General features: G+C 33.1%; 1 protein-coding gene across 7 annotated transcripts in view; it reads right to left on the bottom strand.

The window, feature by feature from the left end:
• Positions 1-16874, bottom strand: part of LOC117104253 (unconventional myosin-Va-like) — an 84351-nt gene that overhangs the window by 12686 nt on the left and 54791 nt on the right. For 5 of the 7 annotated variants that reach the window (XM_033244969.1, XM_033244971.1, XM_033244968.1 and 2 more), the window contains 7 exons: positions 16211-16300; positions 15300-15524; positions 10354-10447; positions 9765-10030; positions 8865-9041; positions 7332-7663; positions 3868-3969 (listed from right to left, as the gene is read on the bottom strand). In XM_033244969.1, coding sequence (XP_033100860.1) covers positions 3868-3969; positions 7332-7663; positions 8865-9041; positions 9765-10030; positions 10354-10447; positions 15300-15524; positions 16211-16300 — 1286 coding nt within the window. The remainder of the gene's footprint in view (positions 1-3867; positions 3970-7331; positions 7664-8864; positions 9042-9764; positions 10031-10353; positions 10448-15299; positions 15525-16210; positions 16301-16874) is intronic. The other 2 variants (XM_033244974.1, XM_033244972.1) reach the window with 1 other exon arrangement.

Raw genomic sequence — 16874 nt, forward strand, 5'->3', positions numbered from 1 at the left:
GATCATTGTACTAGTTGATGGCTACATTGGTACTTGGTAGAATGCCAAGTATTCACTTGGTTGAAGGGAATTCCTTGGTAGTTGCTACTGTAAATTGCTCAACTAATTGAAAGTAAACTTGGTAGTTGGTAGAATGTGAAGTACAGACTTGGTGTAAGGGAACCTTGGTAGTTTTTAATGTAGATAACTGAACTACTATAATTGAGGGTAACCTTTGAATTTGGTAGAATGTCTGGTATGGTCTTGGTTGAAGGAAACTTTGGTAGTTGAGGGTACTTTTTATAGTAGAATGTCAAATACTATTCTGAGTTGGTTAGAAAACTGAAGTTTCTACTGTAGTCGACTGTACTAGTTGAGAGTAACCTTGCTACTTTGAAGAATATCAAGTATGGCCTTGATTTAAGGGAACACTGGTAGTTTCTACTATTGACAACTGCACTGGTTACAGGGTAAACTTGGTAGGTGGTAGAATGTAAAGTACAGACCTTATTAAAGAGTACCTTGGTAGTTCTATTTTAGATCACTATACTAATCGGTAAAATGACAACCTTAGCTTTGGTACTGGGAAACCACTGCACAGCTGTAGTTGAGAGAACCGTGGTTGTTGGTATGAATTTGACTATGTTGAAATCCAGCTAGGAAATATGTATCTGTAGACAACTGAACTAGCTGTATGGATGTCAATGCATCAACTCAAGTTTTTGTGGTACTGTTTTAAAGATAGTTTAGAATAAAGACTTACATTGGGACCAATCGGATAGTTGAGATATATCCTGTGGTGGATGACGAAAGTTGCTGGTAAAGGGTTGCCGGGTAGCACAGAAAAGAAGGGACGCTTAGGGGTGAAGAAAGTCATTGATCGAGTAGTCCACATATCAAGAGCCTTGAGCATCTTATATTAGATGGATACGGCGCTATATAAAACTACATTATTATTATTATTATTATCATTATTAATATTATTATTATTGCAAATGAGAGGCATGAGAGACATTTATTTTTGCAGAACTAATTTGAATTCAATGCAACAAATTTACAAAAATGCTGATGAAAATTGAATATATAATAATTTCAACATAAACATGAAAAGTAACAATAATCAGAAAGTAAAATAAAAATATATTAATTAAAACACCATTCTTGATATACAAACATTATCATATCGGAAGAAAGCATTATGAGTATTAAAATTGGTCTAAAGACAATAAACCTTTGAATATGAAATTCAAAACCATGCAACATGCAGTCAATGCCCAAATAAAACAAATATGCACCCTATAAGAATACTGATCATACTAATTGCATGATACCGTTTTAGACCCTGTACTGTATATTAAACACATATCATGCACTAACAGCACCTGTATACTGAATTCCTTTACATTCCCAATGTAACATGTATATTGACCACCTGTTATACACGTGTAAATTGACCACCTGTCTTTACTGGTCACATGTTACTAAAACACTTGCGTACAGTGTAGAGGTGTTTATAAGATAGTCAGTAAACATGTAATAAGACCTGATTCAGATATTCCCATATTACAGCACTTGTGTATAACTCATATGAATATGTGGTAAAGACAAGCCAATGAGAGCCATAAAATGGTAAAAAAATCATTTAAAGGTTAGTTTAGTCCAATAAAATAGATTAAAAAATGTTGACATTGCAGCATGTTTTGGCCATTATCTCTGAAACAAGAATTGCAACAAGTGAATGGTTTGGCTCATCTTCACCACATACTGATCTCTGAACCAAGAACCTCCTGAATTGAAAGTTAAAGCACTATCTCACTACTGTTTTACAAGTTCTACAGACCCTCTCCATGTTGATGCAAATCACCGGGATGGGTATAAGCCCACCCCTTAAGCATATAATTGTGCTGACCTGGGAGGTATTTTACCAAGGGACCATAAAATGCAAGCCAACTGTGACTCTACAGGCCTAGTTAGGCAAAGAAGTTTAGCCGTGGCTTCATAAAGAGGTGGCTAGGACATACAGCAGGTCTGACAAAGTGCAGAATTCCTCACCAAACCTTTGAAAGTTAAAATAGTTATACCTGGTTAGAACATTTTGCATAAAAATTATAGCTGGCAGGGGCAGATTTAGGGGAGGGGAAGGGGCATGCCAGGTCATAACCCACCCCTCCTTTTGGAAAGTTAAAAAAAAAAGAAGAAAGAAATGATTGTCCAAAATTCCTTAGACGTTATTTATGGGCTGCTAGAAAAAAAAAAATTTCCTGGACCCCCACCCCCAAGGTAGTGTTTTCTGTCGATTGGGTCCCCTTTTGGACACCTCTTGATCCACCCCTGGCTTGGGAACTACAGTAATTATACACATCAAATTCACCGTCAGCATCAATATTCAACCTACAGTATTTTTATTTCATGATGATGATCTTTCTCTCTTTGTATGTCAACGATTATATCAACATACACACTGTCAAGATATAAAGTAAATTTAACTGATCTGAACAAAATATTTAGATAATTGTTTATATACAGAAACACATGTATGTAAATAATAATATACAATGTTTGAAATTGAATATCATTAAACTATACTATATGAAATTATGTATAGTGTAACCCTTCATTAGATTACCATTTATTGTTATATATCTCTATTTAAATAAAGTAAAATATTTATAGCGTAAACTTCACTTATAGTTTTTAAATTTTAATTTTTTAGGTTTAAAAAAACTTTTACTTCGATTTTCAGTGTTACCAAAATACTATAATCAGTTTAAAATATATACTGTACATAAATTAAAATTATACTTTTCATGTATTTTAAAAATGTTATTTTGTTAACTCTTTAGTGTCTAAATCCATTATGGGATATGAGTTTATGATCTTAGATTAGTCATTCCTCGCCAACATTTTAATTATTTCATTTTTATACAAATAGCAACAAAGATGATTTGAGACCCAACCCTGGGACATAGACCACATTATTTCTTATACTATTTAACTGGATAATGTTAGATGCATACTGTACCTCGTAACAAATGATTGGAAAGATTTTGACAAAACTAAGCCCTAAACAATCTCCCTTGCTTCAAGACTGTAAGCAGCAAATTTTCTCATGTTTTTCCTTATGAATATGAGGTTGGGCAATGAAATCAAAAGCAAAGTGAGGTGGCTAGGCGAGTGGTGAAAAAAATGTTTTTGTCATCTAGGACGGTTGAAATGAATAGGCTAGCAAGAGCGTTATCAGCATTAAGTATCGGACACCCCTCGCTTGGGACTCAAAATCAATAATTTTACTACCCCCTACCATCAGGACTGCCTGCAAGCATCTTTTAATCGCTAAATTTGATTGGTTGGCTGGAAGATTTTTAGCATGGTATCTTCAAAAAGACCAATCCACAGACTACGTCAATAACCTACCACCCAGGTACCCATCCTTGCCCATGGAAAAAAAAAAGTGGTCAGCCGTAGACTACCAACCTTCTGATTGTAAATATTCCTCAACAGAAAAATGGCTGTGGACAAATACACTATTAGGCTGATTAGCAGCAAGTTAAAAAATATCCAGCAAAGCAGAAGAACGCTATTTTACTGACTACAATTTATGAAGACACTGCAAACTAGAAGCCTGGCATAGTCTAAACCTTGAAACACCTAATTTACCTCAAGCAATTACGAAACCTTTACTAAATGTTAAATTAATCATTGTTATAATGAGGATCCAACAATCTACTACATTAGAAATTTAAAGTGTTAACAAAAAATCAAAATGGTGTTAAGTGTTAAACTTTCCTGAAGTAGTGATATAGATGGAGTTTGACAGTGCAAAGACACAGATGGATGAAGAAGAAATGTGATTGGATGATGAGTAAACCAATGCAGCAGACTACTCACAATTTCTGTATCAAAAGTTCATTTTGTGTTCCCGCTAGATCTCCATATTTATGTACAGTCTCATGTAAACTAGACTGACTGGCAGATAGTGCTGTTATTAAACTAACATGACAAAAACACACACAGTAAACGAGGGAATACATTACCTACTATAAATACAACAGAGCAGCCATCATAGACACAAAGATGCACATAGTATTATTTTTGCATTCACATAATAATTGTTAGGTTTTCACATCCTTAATATATATTAAAATAATGTTATCAGTAGCAATGCATTAATAAGTATATTGTGTTAATATTTTTTTGCTTACTAAAATCCAATTTGCCTTTTAAAGTAACATTAAAAAAAAGTTTCACACAATTAAATCAACATGCAATAAAACTTCATTTACACACCACATGTTTTCTGGAAGATGGGAGCATAAATTTTTCAGCCACATTATGAATTTACAATTACACATTTACAATTAAATTTTAATTTTACTTTGCCACATGTTCTAATGTTCGCTTAATCATGGTCGTAACATCCTTTAAGTTTAAAGTTAAGCCTATGTAACTATCAAACTGAAATATCTCTAAATGCAAATTCATTGATTGAATTTTACATAGTGCCCAAAAACACTTTGTTTTATTTATTTGCCTCAATAGAAGTCTATATCTCATGTCATAGTTGATCAAGATTTTTTAGGCTATAATTTGCGCCAGATTGTTGAAACATTTGTTCTGCCTTAAAATTCAATCCAGTTATGACAAGAATATATGGAAATGATTTATTAGCCTGGGTTCACGGCATAAATTTGGGTTACTTTTTATTGCGCAAATTTAGTTGGCATCCCATATTCAATTTCTTTCATTTTTTTCGGCTTGTTTCAATGACCCAACTTTATTTCCTTGTTGGCGGCACTGTCCAGAATGAAGGAAGCTATAACAAGGACCTATGGCAAGTCCAATAATTTATATATACTAACAATGCGCATACAAAGCACAACAAAATCTACCAATGAAATATCAATTTATTAGATAATAATAATGGTGCAATGTAGAAATGACATGGTACCACAAAATATGGTACAATATCAGCAGACAAAGTACAAAAACTAGCACAGTAGATGTACAGCAGGGTTAAAGAATGCACATAGTGTAAAAGCAGAGTGGTAACAAGATACAGTAGACAAGGAAAGTCCTGTTGGTAAACATACATTACAGAAAATTAGAAGTAAACATAAAAAAAAAGCAGGGTGGCAGTAGTGGCAGGGTGGTAGTGAGTGGCAGCACACATTCAGCACAAAGAGAAGGTGGCATAAAAGCAAAGGCAGCACACAGCGAGTGTCAAGGTAGGGTGGAAGCACCGTACAAAAGCAGAGTAGCAGCACGCATGCAGTATAAAAGCAGGGTGGCAGCACACAGTATAAAAGCAGGGTGGCAGCACACAGTATAAAAGCAGGGTGACAGCACACACAGTATAAAAGCAGGGTGGCAGCACACACAGTATAAAAGCAGGGTGGCAGCACACACAGTATAAAAGCAGGGTGGCAGCACACACATTATAAAAGCAGGGTGGCAGCACACACAGTATAAAAGCAGGGTGGCAGCACACACAGTATAAAAGCAGGGTGGCACACATAAAGTATGAAAGCAAGAACACACATAGATAACAGTTACTGTACCTATTTACTGAGAGTGGCAACAGCTTGAAATTTGACGCCATTTTGTTCCCACTGAACATTCACATAGTGGAATCTAGCGTACGATTTTCTACATTCAAGCTAACTGGTGAAGAAATTGTATGCGACACTGTACTACATTTATGATTAATGGGGAAAAAACGGTGCTGAATCAGACATTGTTGCCTCTCTCAGTATATAGGTACACTTACTACAGAATATGAAAGCAGTGTGGCAACACACCTACAGTATGGTAGCAGAGAGGTAGCACACAGAGTACAAAGGCAAACAGATATCTCCTACAATGATGCATCATAGATTAAACTGACCTAGGTTACAGTGACCAATTGCTCTTATTGTGCAGCTGCCAAGTAAATTAAACTGAATACTTGAAGTGTTGAAGATTTTTTTTATCTTTTTAAAAATAGCACTGAATCTTTAAATATTTTAGACTTATCCACCAAGTGATAATTGTTACTAAGAAGAGAAGGAATAAACTGTGATGCTCTTTATAATAATAATAATAATAACAACTTTATTTTATAACGGTCAAAAAACTCGTTCACCCAAGTGGGTGTTCTTCCACGAGGCCGTATGGACATTAAACAAAATAATTGTGTTAGATTAAAATAATTAAGTGTTAGTACAAAGAAAAAACAAATATATATAATACATACTAATGGTTATTGCATTACTATGTTTCTTTTAAAAAGTTCTAGTGTGCTTGAATTTTTTATATTGCTGTCTAAATTATTCCACAAAAATTACTGTATTATTCCACAAAAATTATTCTTTCTATGTGAGAATATGAGCAGTTGATATTGGTACAATTAAATTAAGTTCACCCCTCACCAACCTTCTGTTAAGTCTTTTAGTAAAAAATACGAAACGTAAGAGTACTGAATTTTTCTAGCAATTCACGATTTCAATCTGGTCTTAGTCCCTAAATATACTCACCAGGAGGCAATCTCCTACACATGGAAATAACAGTCTAAAGATTTTAACTAAAATGAGGTGTGCTGCTGAAACTTGCATTTCAGCCCTCCAGCTGAACTACAAGAAGAGACCAGGATGGAACTGAACTAGGACTGGAGGTATGAAAGGATCTCTGTAGTTTAGTGCTAGCACCAATCTGAGCTAAGCTGCTTATTCTAGAAAATCAACTTTTCTTATCTAATGTGAAGTGGATTTAAATATTCATTATATCATCAATTTTAGAAATTATCTTTATTAATTATATCTCTCATATCAGTGTTTTGCAAGAGTCATAGATTGTATTTGTTAAGTAGAAATACAGATGACATTTTACACATACATGTATAGTAACTTATAAGAACATATTTATACAAGTTCAAATCCTTATAGAAATGAAAATCATCTAAAAGCTGAAAAAAAAAATTAAAAACCTTGTAAAATCTAAGATTCCAACCAGACAAATCTACGACCTTGACATTTATCAACATAAACAATCTATTGTCAGATATTTTCAAAATTTACAAAAAGACATAATAAATTGATTGATTAAATAAAGCATTTTTAACTGCAAATATGCTGAAAGTATAAATAATATGTAGGAATAAAAATTAGGATAAACTTAACAGAAACTGTGAGAACCTTGATATAAAAGTAGCATTTTTCATTATATCCCTTCAACAGAACAATAGCATAGCAACAATAACATACAGTAATAAATATAAATTAATATAAAACACCTTAAATTAGTAACACAAATATTTTCAGTTGGAAGATAACATAATAAAATAAAAGAGACAAATTAAAAATGTTTTTTTTACTTACTGATTGGTCATTTTCAAGGACTGATAAGCCATCTCTAGATCACCATCCTGGTTCAAATCTTCTGCCGCTTGGTCTATGTACAGTTGACGATCAGTGTTGGTTCCTGCATCCTCCACCTCTGTTGAGTTCTTATGTTGTTTGGTAAGGTGCTCTGACTTTAATCTGATGATCTCATCACGATGTTTCTCATTCTCTAGATTTAGCACCTCAATTTGCTGGTTGTAAACTTTGATAGCTTGTGTTGTATCACCTTTTGTTGCTTTCTCTAAAGACTCTTTATACATGTCTACTTCCCCTTTCAATTTAGTATTTTCTTCTCTTAGTCGTTGGATCTGTTGGTCAAATCAAAAATAATCTTTTAAATATATATAATACTAATAAACCTGTATAATAAAATCCAATTTTTAAATTTGGTTACTTGTATATTAAATCTAAAATTATAACAAGAAAAAACGTTCCTCACTACAACAAAAGCAACAACACAAACATCAAACACAGCACTATTAACAACAATGCCACTACCACAACAAAGTCAATTTATAACAGTGAATACAATAAAAACGTCAACAATAATATTATTAACATAACATCCTAACATCACCATCATCAACAGAAACATTAAAACGAACATCAAAAATACCACAACATCAACAAAACTACTATGACAGCAACAACAATACCACCACCACCACCGCCACTACCACCAACAACAACATTAACAACACCACAATAATAATCAAGACACTACCTTAAAAGCATGAATACCATAACAAAACTATGGCATTACTACATCTACTACGACACCACCACAACAACAAACAAAAAAACAATAATTATACACCAACAATACTACAATAGCAACACCACAACATCAACAAACACAACAAAACCATCAACAACATTTACAACACAACTTCCACAATAATAATCAAAACACTACCATAAAAGCATCAATACCACAACACTATGGCATTGCTACATCTACTACAACGCCACCACCATAACAAACACAACAAACAACAATAATAATATACCAACAATACTACAACAGCAACACCACAACATCAACAAACACAACAAAACCATCAACAACAACATTTACCACACCACCGCCACAATAATAATCAAAACACTACCATAAAAGCATCAATACCACAACACTATGGCATTGCTACATCTATTACAACGCCACCACCATAACAAACACAACAAACAACAACAATAATATACCAACAATACTACAACAGCAACACCACAACATCAACAAACACAACAAAACCATCAACAACAACATTTACCACACCACCGCCACAATAATAATCAAAACACTACCATAAAAGCATCAATACCAAAATAATGCTATGGCATTGCTACATCTACTACAACACCACCACTATAACAAGCACATAAAACAACAATAATACACTAACAGTACTATAACAACAGCAACACCATAACATCAACAAACACAACAAAACCATCAACAACAAACGACAATAACAACAATTATTAAATTATGACAGTAGAACCAACCTGTAGATTTGTATTATGGAGTTCATTTTCTAAGCTATCCGAACGTCCTTTGCTTACATTATCTTTCTTTTCTAAATCCTGCTCCAACTGTTTCTTGTCTTTCTCTAGATCTTTAAGTCGCCGTTGCAATTTCAGGAAAATACTCATATCCATACTGGCTTTCTCTTGACCTTGCTCCTATTGCCAAATGAAAAATTTGTAAATTAAACTATTCTTTTGTAAAGTGCTTACAACTACAAGCCTTTAAGCTCTTTCAAGAAAAAGAAAATTAGAATGAAATGAAAGTTAAGGATTAAGTATAATCATTCAGATATAGATTCTGTTTTGGGCACTCTCATGTATAAAATCACTGACAAAGATTATAGCTTTTGATAAAGCTAATTATCTTCTTTATGTTTTGTTCTGTCCCTGGCATGTGCACACAGTATAGTGTACCTACTACAATTATACAAGACAGAATATATATAAAAAGTATGGAATATCTGGGGCTACATAATAAGGAGGTATTAATGAACATTAGGAATTGATATGATAGGGACCAGCTAGAAAAGATAACCCAAAACAGCTATTTCCAAGGACCTATGCTCCACAAGGTGTTCAGGGGCGGATCCAGAGATGTCCAAAAGGGGGGGGGGGCCAAAAGGGGTGCCGAAATTTGGGCCGATCGAGACAACAATGTCCTAGGGGGTCCGGGGGCATGCCCCCGCGAAATTTTTGTGTTCTAGACGCCCGAAAATAACATTTGAGGCGTTGTGGGCTATCATTTTTTTCTTTTTCTTTCTTTTTTCTCCCTTTTTTTAACCTTCCAAAAGGGGGGGGGGGCGCGGGGCCGGCCCCACCCTAAATCTGCCCCTGGTGTTGAAGGGAATGAGCCAAGTTAGTGTTCTGTCTGAATCTTACCGCAATCTCTGTAGCAACAGATTCTGCATCTTCAGATTCTGTGGTGCTCAGAGTTCCATAACCAGACTCACTGCCCTCTTTCGCGTCCATCACGACATGCCTTTCCATCGGTTGTACTTCCAAGGTTTTTATTTCATCTTCTAGATTCTGCTTACGTTGCTCTAAGCGACTGTAGTCTTGTACAAGTTTCTGGTGGTTGTAGCGCTCATCATCTAGTTCCTTCTTCAGCTCTGCCATCCCAACTTCAACCTGTCTTTTAATTTCACCTGAAGTATTCATCAAAATTTCACATTAGTGAGATACAGTTATAATTTTAACTACTGTATTTAGGTATTTGCAACTCTGATAGAAAATAAGACAGCTAAAGAACAATATTTCAATGGGACAGGCGATGTTACAAAAGTGGCAGAGCTGCTTACAAGAATAATTAACAAGGACTTGAAAGGGTTATCAGAATTTTGTGTGGAGTGTGGCATTGCATATGGGTGTATAATCACCAATACAATATTAGAATCTTATATCAAGCGTAAGGAAATTTTAAAGAAAAGACAACTCAGTGACTGTGCCATTTTTATTATGCACAACTTACCTTCCAATTTTTCATCTTGTTCTTTAAGGAGATTTTCTTTCTCAAGAACATCTTTCCTTAACTTGTCACTTTCAGCCTCTAGTACATCTTTCTCCTGGGAAAAGCAATAAAGAATAAAGTACAAGTATTGCACACAAAGTAATTCATAGCCATAGAAGAATTACTATAGGTCACAAGTAGCAGTAGTTGTAGCTCACCAAATAAAGAAATTGGAAAACAAACTGAATTGAGGCGATTATAAGAAGTGGTGGGGAAGGGGACAAACTCTATTATTAATTCATTGCATATGATTATGGATTCAATTTTTATTGACTTCTAGAAGGTCAGCAATCAATCCACAAACCTCTCTCTACTACACAATCAACAACATCCATCTAGCACATTCTGACTCTGCAGTCACAAAAAAAAATAAATAAATAAAAATAAATTATAAATAAAATAAATATATCAGAAATAGATGACTTTACATTATTTCCAATTTCACTCAATTTGACCACTCTGGCACAGAACGATAATGGAAAATGATTAAGTAAATGTAATGCATCCATTCTTATAGCCGCTGGTCAACGTGACTCCAGTGAGGTAATTCATCTTGACAAAAATGATAATGATAAAGGTGATGAGTTTGATGATTATGTAATGAAATTTTCTTTGTATTTTAGAGTGAACATTACAGCATATTCAACAGTTTGGTTTTAAAAGAGATAGATATGTATTTTTAACATATGTATAATTAATGTCTGTGTTACCATTTGTTTTCTGAACTTGAAAAAAAAGCCTAAAAACTTTAAAAAAAAAAAAAAATTCTGACATAAACAGATAACACAACACAAGAAAACGGAACAAGGTGGACTGTCTTTGCATATACCCTTTATTTCCAAAAAGAATTAAAAATTTTAAGACTTTCTCTGATAAAGCATCCTCTAGTGATAACAAATTAAAGATATACTAATAAAATTATACTTTTAAATTACTTGATTTGCATAAATTATGACAAGACTATATTCCTCACCAATTATTAATAGACACATAATACAGTTGTATAATATAATCTTAAAGCAGCAAAACCAGTATTGTTTTTAATCAGTGTCTCAATTTCCAACTTGATAACATACCTAACAACACTTAAATGTTTAAATTTTCTTTTTTGATTTTTGATGGTTCCCAGATTCATGACTACCCACAGTATATCTTTTGGTATCTAAAATAAAATGCATTACTAAATTATATAATTCATAATTATTAATAATATTATGAAATGCATACTAAATATGAAAGGATTTGCAAAGACAGACCTTATAAAACCTTAAGTATTATTTCAATGTATAAATTATGGTACATAACATACTTCACTAAAATTTATATTAACGCATATATTTGGTTCTTGCTGATAATGGTTCTATAGACTTTAAATGATTTATAAGGCTTATTTCTTATTGAAAATAAATATTGCACATTTTGAGGTTCAACATGAAATTTCAATGATATATAGGAATGATACTGACTAAAGTACAGTAATAGTAATATTTTATAACTATTTTAAATTAATATCTCTTATTTACTGGCATTTTGATCTTATGTTATCTTTCATTTGATCTCTTTTTACTGGCAGTGAGTTATTAATATTAATAATTAAAGCTTTGACTTCATTGAAGCAGCAAATATAAGAATGCTCACATAGGTTAGTATTGTTAATTTGTTATGTATTATTAATTAAGAATTAATACCTTAAATATTGTAGTTTTAGTATTACTTGCTATATTATTTTTTATATTATCAACCTGTAAAAATTCAAGCTAGTATATGCTATTATAGCATTGAATACATATAACCAAATACAACAGATAATTTGATGTGGTATTTGAATATGTCATATACTTCTGGGTTTTCCTCTGTTTTTTTTTTTGTAAATATAAAAAAGATTTGTTGAACTTAATGATATCTGATCATATACTTCTGGGTTTTCCTCTAATATAAAGATTTTTTTTTGTAAATATAAAAAAAATTTGTTGAACTTAATGATATCTGATTAGATTTACAATTACTTAAGTTGCCTTCTGATAAATTATGATGATGGTTGCTTTCTGATTCTATGATTTGTAATTCTTGTAGTTGCTTTCTGATTTGATATTTTATGATGGCGATTTTTGATTGGATGGTTTTAATTGGGTTCTTTTTTGATTGAGTATTCACTGTTTGAAAAATTAATGATTATATTATTATAACTGACTTTCTGAAAGGGTGCTTTCTGATTGGTTGTTTTCAAATGTTGCTTTCATGGTACTTGTAGTTTAATCTTGGTACAATCATGAAAGAGGCTAAAGAATTCTGATTCATTCACATTGAAATCACAGGTCAAATTCAATCACATTACAATAAAGTTCAAATGGGATATAATTACAACATGTTTTCAATTATGAACATTAAAACTTTAGACCATAAATATTTAGGAGTGAAATTTAAATTAGATTATGAATATGAAATATTAGATTAAATCTTGATAAAATATTGAGCTTAACCTTGTTTCATATGATAATGTAAAAGTTATTCAAGTACTGAAATTGAAAGCAACTCATTTGTTACAAAACAGAAACAGAGTTAGTAGCTGTGAAGGTAAATTTTCAGGCCACCGCCTACTTAATTTTTAACTCAACAGTCCCTAAAAAAAATCATAGAGTAACTAAATTTAAATCCAAATGCTAAAACCAAGTTTTAAAATACTGTCACTCAATATGAGTGAAGAATTTTGAATAAGTATGGATTACAGTATATGTTGTGAGGTGAAGTTAGTTGCGAATATAAAATATTGTTATAATAATGATGTAAAGATTAAATAATGATAAATCATGGTAATAATAATAAAGATATCTCAAAGCATCACACATTTTCTTAAAGCATAGATACTACTCACATCACACAACACCAATGGAATGTTGTTGCCAGATCTGTTTTCACCTGCTTAACACACCTGACCAACCATACACTTAGACAAGTAAACACCTGGCCAAGCACACAAATGTGTCTCAATTCATCACACATCTATATCTCAAAGCATATACACATCACGTAATATTCATGGAAAGTTGCAGCCACCACTTAGCTGCTATTAACACTGGTATCTCATAAAACGTCACACATCACATAGCACCGATGGAATGTGGCAGCCACCACACTCACCTCCTTTACACACTTGAACAACAATTTACCTTCCTCTCAAAGCACTAAATCTGCATCTTAAACATATTCACTATACACACACGCAACAACAATGGAAAGTTGCCGTCACAATTAAACACACCTGCTTTATACACAAATCACCAACCGTACACCTGGTTAAGCAAACAAATGGCAAACCTCACACCTGACACCACACACCTTTGATCTCATACAGCAGCAACACATAATATTGCAGCTGCCACAATATGGTAAATATGAGGGTTAGACCACATTCACCATCATGCATAATTGTAGTTAAGATATGCCAATCACCAAGGTTATGTAGCTGAAATATAAAATACTTTTAAATAAACTATATTATAGCACCTTTTAACTGGCTACACTAAGCTAATCCAATTCTTTAAGTCATTACTTGATTATACACATGTAAGAATTGCATAAGTGCTTTTAGAATAATGCTCATTTTTCAGGAATTCAAGGCAGTATTTCAATTCTTCACTCTGGTATAAGCCCAGGTATTCCAAAATTTCATTAAGATTTTGGAGTAAAGATATCCAAAAATATTTGTTCATACAAGAACATAATAATTTTAGATCTCTACATAAAAAGTTCAAACTTTGGTCAAAATTACTGAGGTCTCATTGTCATAGCTAGTAGGGGTATACCTTTCTGCTACGCTCCACCTCTTGGGTATTGTTGCCCCACAAAACGACAGTGTTAAAACATACGCAAACCACTGATCTCTCCTATAATAGCTGGATTGCTCATTGGCTGGTTTTAGTGAAGCCACCGAAGCCATGTTCAGGGGCCTACGTGATGTATCAGTTTAGACAAGTTTCTTTTAGCATTTGTTTGAAATATTGTTAAAAATAACGATTCTTGTAAAAAATTTTAACAATAAATTTGAATTTAACGTAATGATTATTTTTCAAATCATCTATCTACTTGATGCGACTTTTTACGCAGTTTAAGAAAGCGCAAGCAAAGTTATTTACGTTGTTAGGAATCGACATCATTATAACGTGACTTCGCTCGCGCTTTTGAAATCTGCATAAATAGTCGCGTCTAGTGGTTAGATGGTTTGAAAAAAAAAAAATTCCTACGTTAAATTTCAATTTATTATTGAAAAGTATTGCAAGAATTGTTATTTTTAAATGTAATTTAAACAAATGCCAAAACAAACTTTTCTAAACTGGTACATCACTTAGGCCCTCCAACATGGCGGCGGAGGCCTCACTTTTTTCTGTACCAGGATTGGCCGATGAGCAATCCAGCTATTATAGTAGAGATTAGTGACGCAAACAGGTATATTTGTGGGCCAACATGTGCTTGTTAAGCCTGGCACACACTGCACATGACGGTCGTTGGCCGATGCGATTCTAAGAAGAACTCCACAAAGCTTATGCGACGGATCGTTTTTAATGACGATCCATTTAATCAGCCACCAACAATCAGCAGACGGCATTGCGGTGTCTAGCGCTCACACAGCGGTGTTGTATTCGTCGGCCAATGGTCATACGATGCAGTGAATGCCCGCCAACTTTTAGACATGTGCATGTTGCTGGCCCTGTTCTTGATCGATACTGTGGAAAGGTCCATTATTCCTTATGACTATATAATCTATCTATTTCTATCAAGGTAAAAGCTATTAGAATGTGATGGAAGATTTAATCTTTATCAACATGCTCTAAGAACAAAGCCATGATTCGAGCAGTTTTTAAGTATAATCTATAGAGGACAGTGGAATCTAATCTTATGTAAGGTTTCACCTGTTGATATTGCTCCTGTGCCGCTTTCATATCTAGTATAAGTTTGTCCCGTTCTGCACGTGTCTCTTCCAACTCTCGTTTTATTTTTGTAAGTTCGTCTTCTATCACAACAGTCTTCTTCTGTAAAACATCCATTTCCACCTCACGAGTTTCCATTTCTTTAACCTTTGTTTCTAGTTTGGATATAACTTCTTCCTTTTCTTTGTTTTGAGATGATATTTTTACCTGCATTGTTAAATAAAAACAAAGCTTTGTAAAGCTTCCTAGAGAGTTTAAGAAAAAACTAACTGAAAAATTCAATTCAATCACATTTATTTCTCTTTAAAAAAGTATAAATCAAATTTCAATTAAATTTTAAGAAAAACTTTATTAAGTGTATATTCTAAAGCTGAGGCTGATCCAAAACAAATGATATTCTTAATACTTAGTATAAAATATCATCCTGTATATGATTTTTTATTTGAATTAAGATATACAACAGGTCATCAGACTCAAATAAAACAAAGGACAAACATCACCGATCTTTAAAAACATTGAACTATTGTCTCATATCTCAGGAAATTGTATTCAACTTAATAGTAATCAACTGACGTACCTCATTATTGTCATTAATGGTCAACAATAAAGGCAAAAAACATTAGTAATGCAAAACCAAATGCTTCTATAGTTTCCTTGTTAACAATGATATCAAGACAACTGAGACAAGGGAAAGGAATTTGACCCCAAAACCCCGTAAACAAACACTTTCACTACAGGAACTAAGCTAAGTAATCCATAAAAAAATATTATTACGATGGTCACAAGATGGATACAAGAAGGCTTTATCAGATCAAAGTTTTTAGGCCAAATAGCTCATCAGGTTGGGGGTTTGTAGCTTAAAAAATATTGCTGTGATTTAGTAGACGACATACCTGTTGATTCAGTTTCTGCTGAAGTTCTATAATCTTATTCTCCATGCCACGATTTAGCTTCTTAAAGTGCTCAACAGACTTGGCCTCAATCTGTAAGAAAGATTAAATAATCTACTCAAAAGACAATAGCTAGTATTTATAGGAAGGGTCCCAAGTCTTATGCATGTTGCAAGAACCTCATGGAAATCAGGCCTCTTGCACTTTTGTGAGCAAAACAAAAATTCTCTTGGAAACTAATCCATCTCCCACAAATCCATGATGTTTGTATGTCTTCATCTACTGTCTTATCACCAAAGTCAGCAAAATTAAATCAGATGTGCTAAGAAAGCACATCGAGAATCAAGAATACCTTACTGTCATCAATCAAGTCAAGTGAACAATGAAATTTGTTTTGCCAATTGATAAACACACTAGAAACAACATTAACTATATGATTAAACACAAAATATTCAAACATTAAAACTAAAAGATATAACAAATATATATAAACATTGCATGAGTTGAGTAATTGCATTGAGATCTCCTGGAATTGTTTTCTCTCCTAAATTAAGACCCTGGAATTTTCAGTACATAGTACTGGAGAAAGTAATTTATTAATCTGCTAAATTTGTACATTAAAAAAAATTCTATTTCACATAAATAAAACATTAGGCTCTATACAATA

Source organism: Anneissia japonica, unplaced genomic scaffold (assembly GCF_011630105.1).
Source record: "Anneissia japonica isolate Jap-2015-1 unplaced genomic scaffold, ASM1163010v1 scaffold5280_len750649_cov202, whole genome shotgun sequence".
In the NCBI taxonomy this organism is placed as follows: Eukaryota; Metazoa; Echinodermata; class Crinoidea; order Comatulida; family Comatulidae; genus Anneissia; species Anneissia japonica.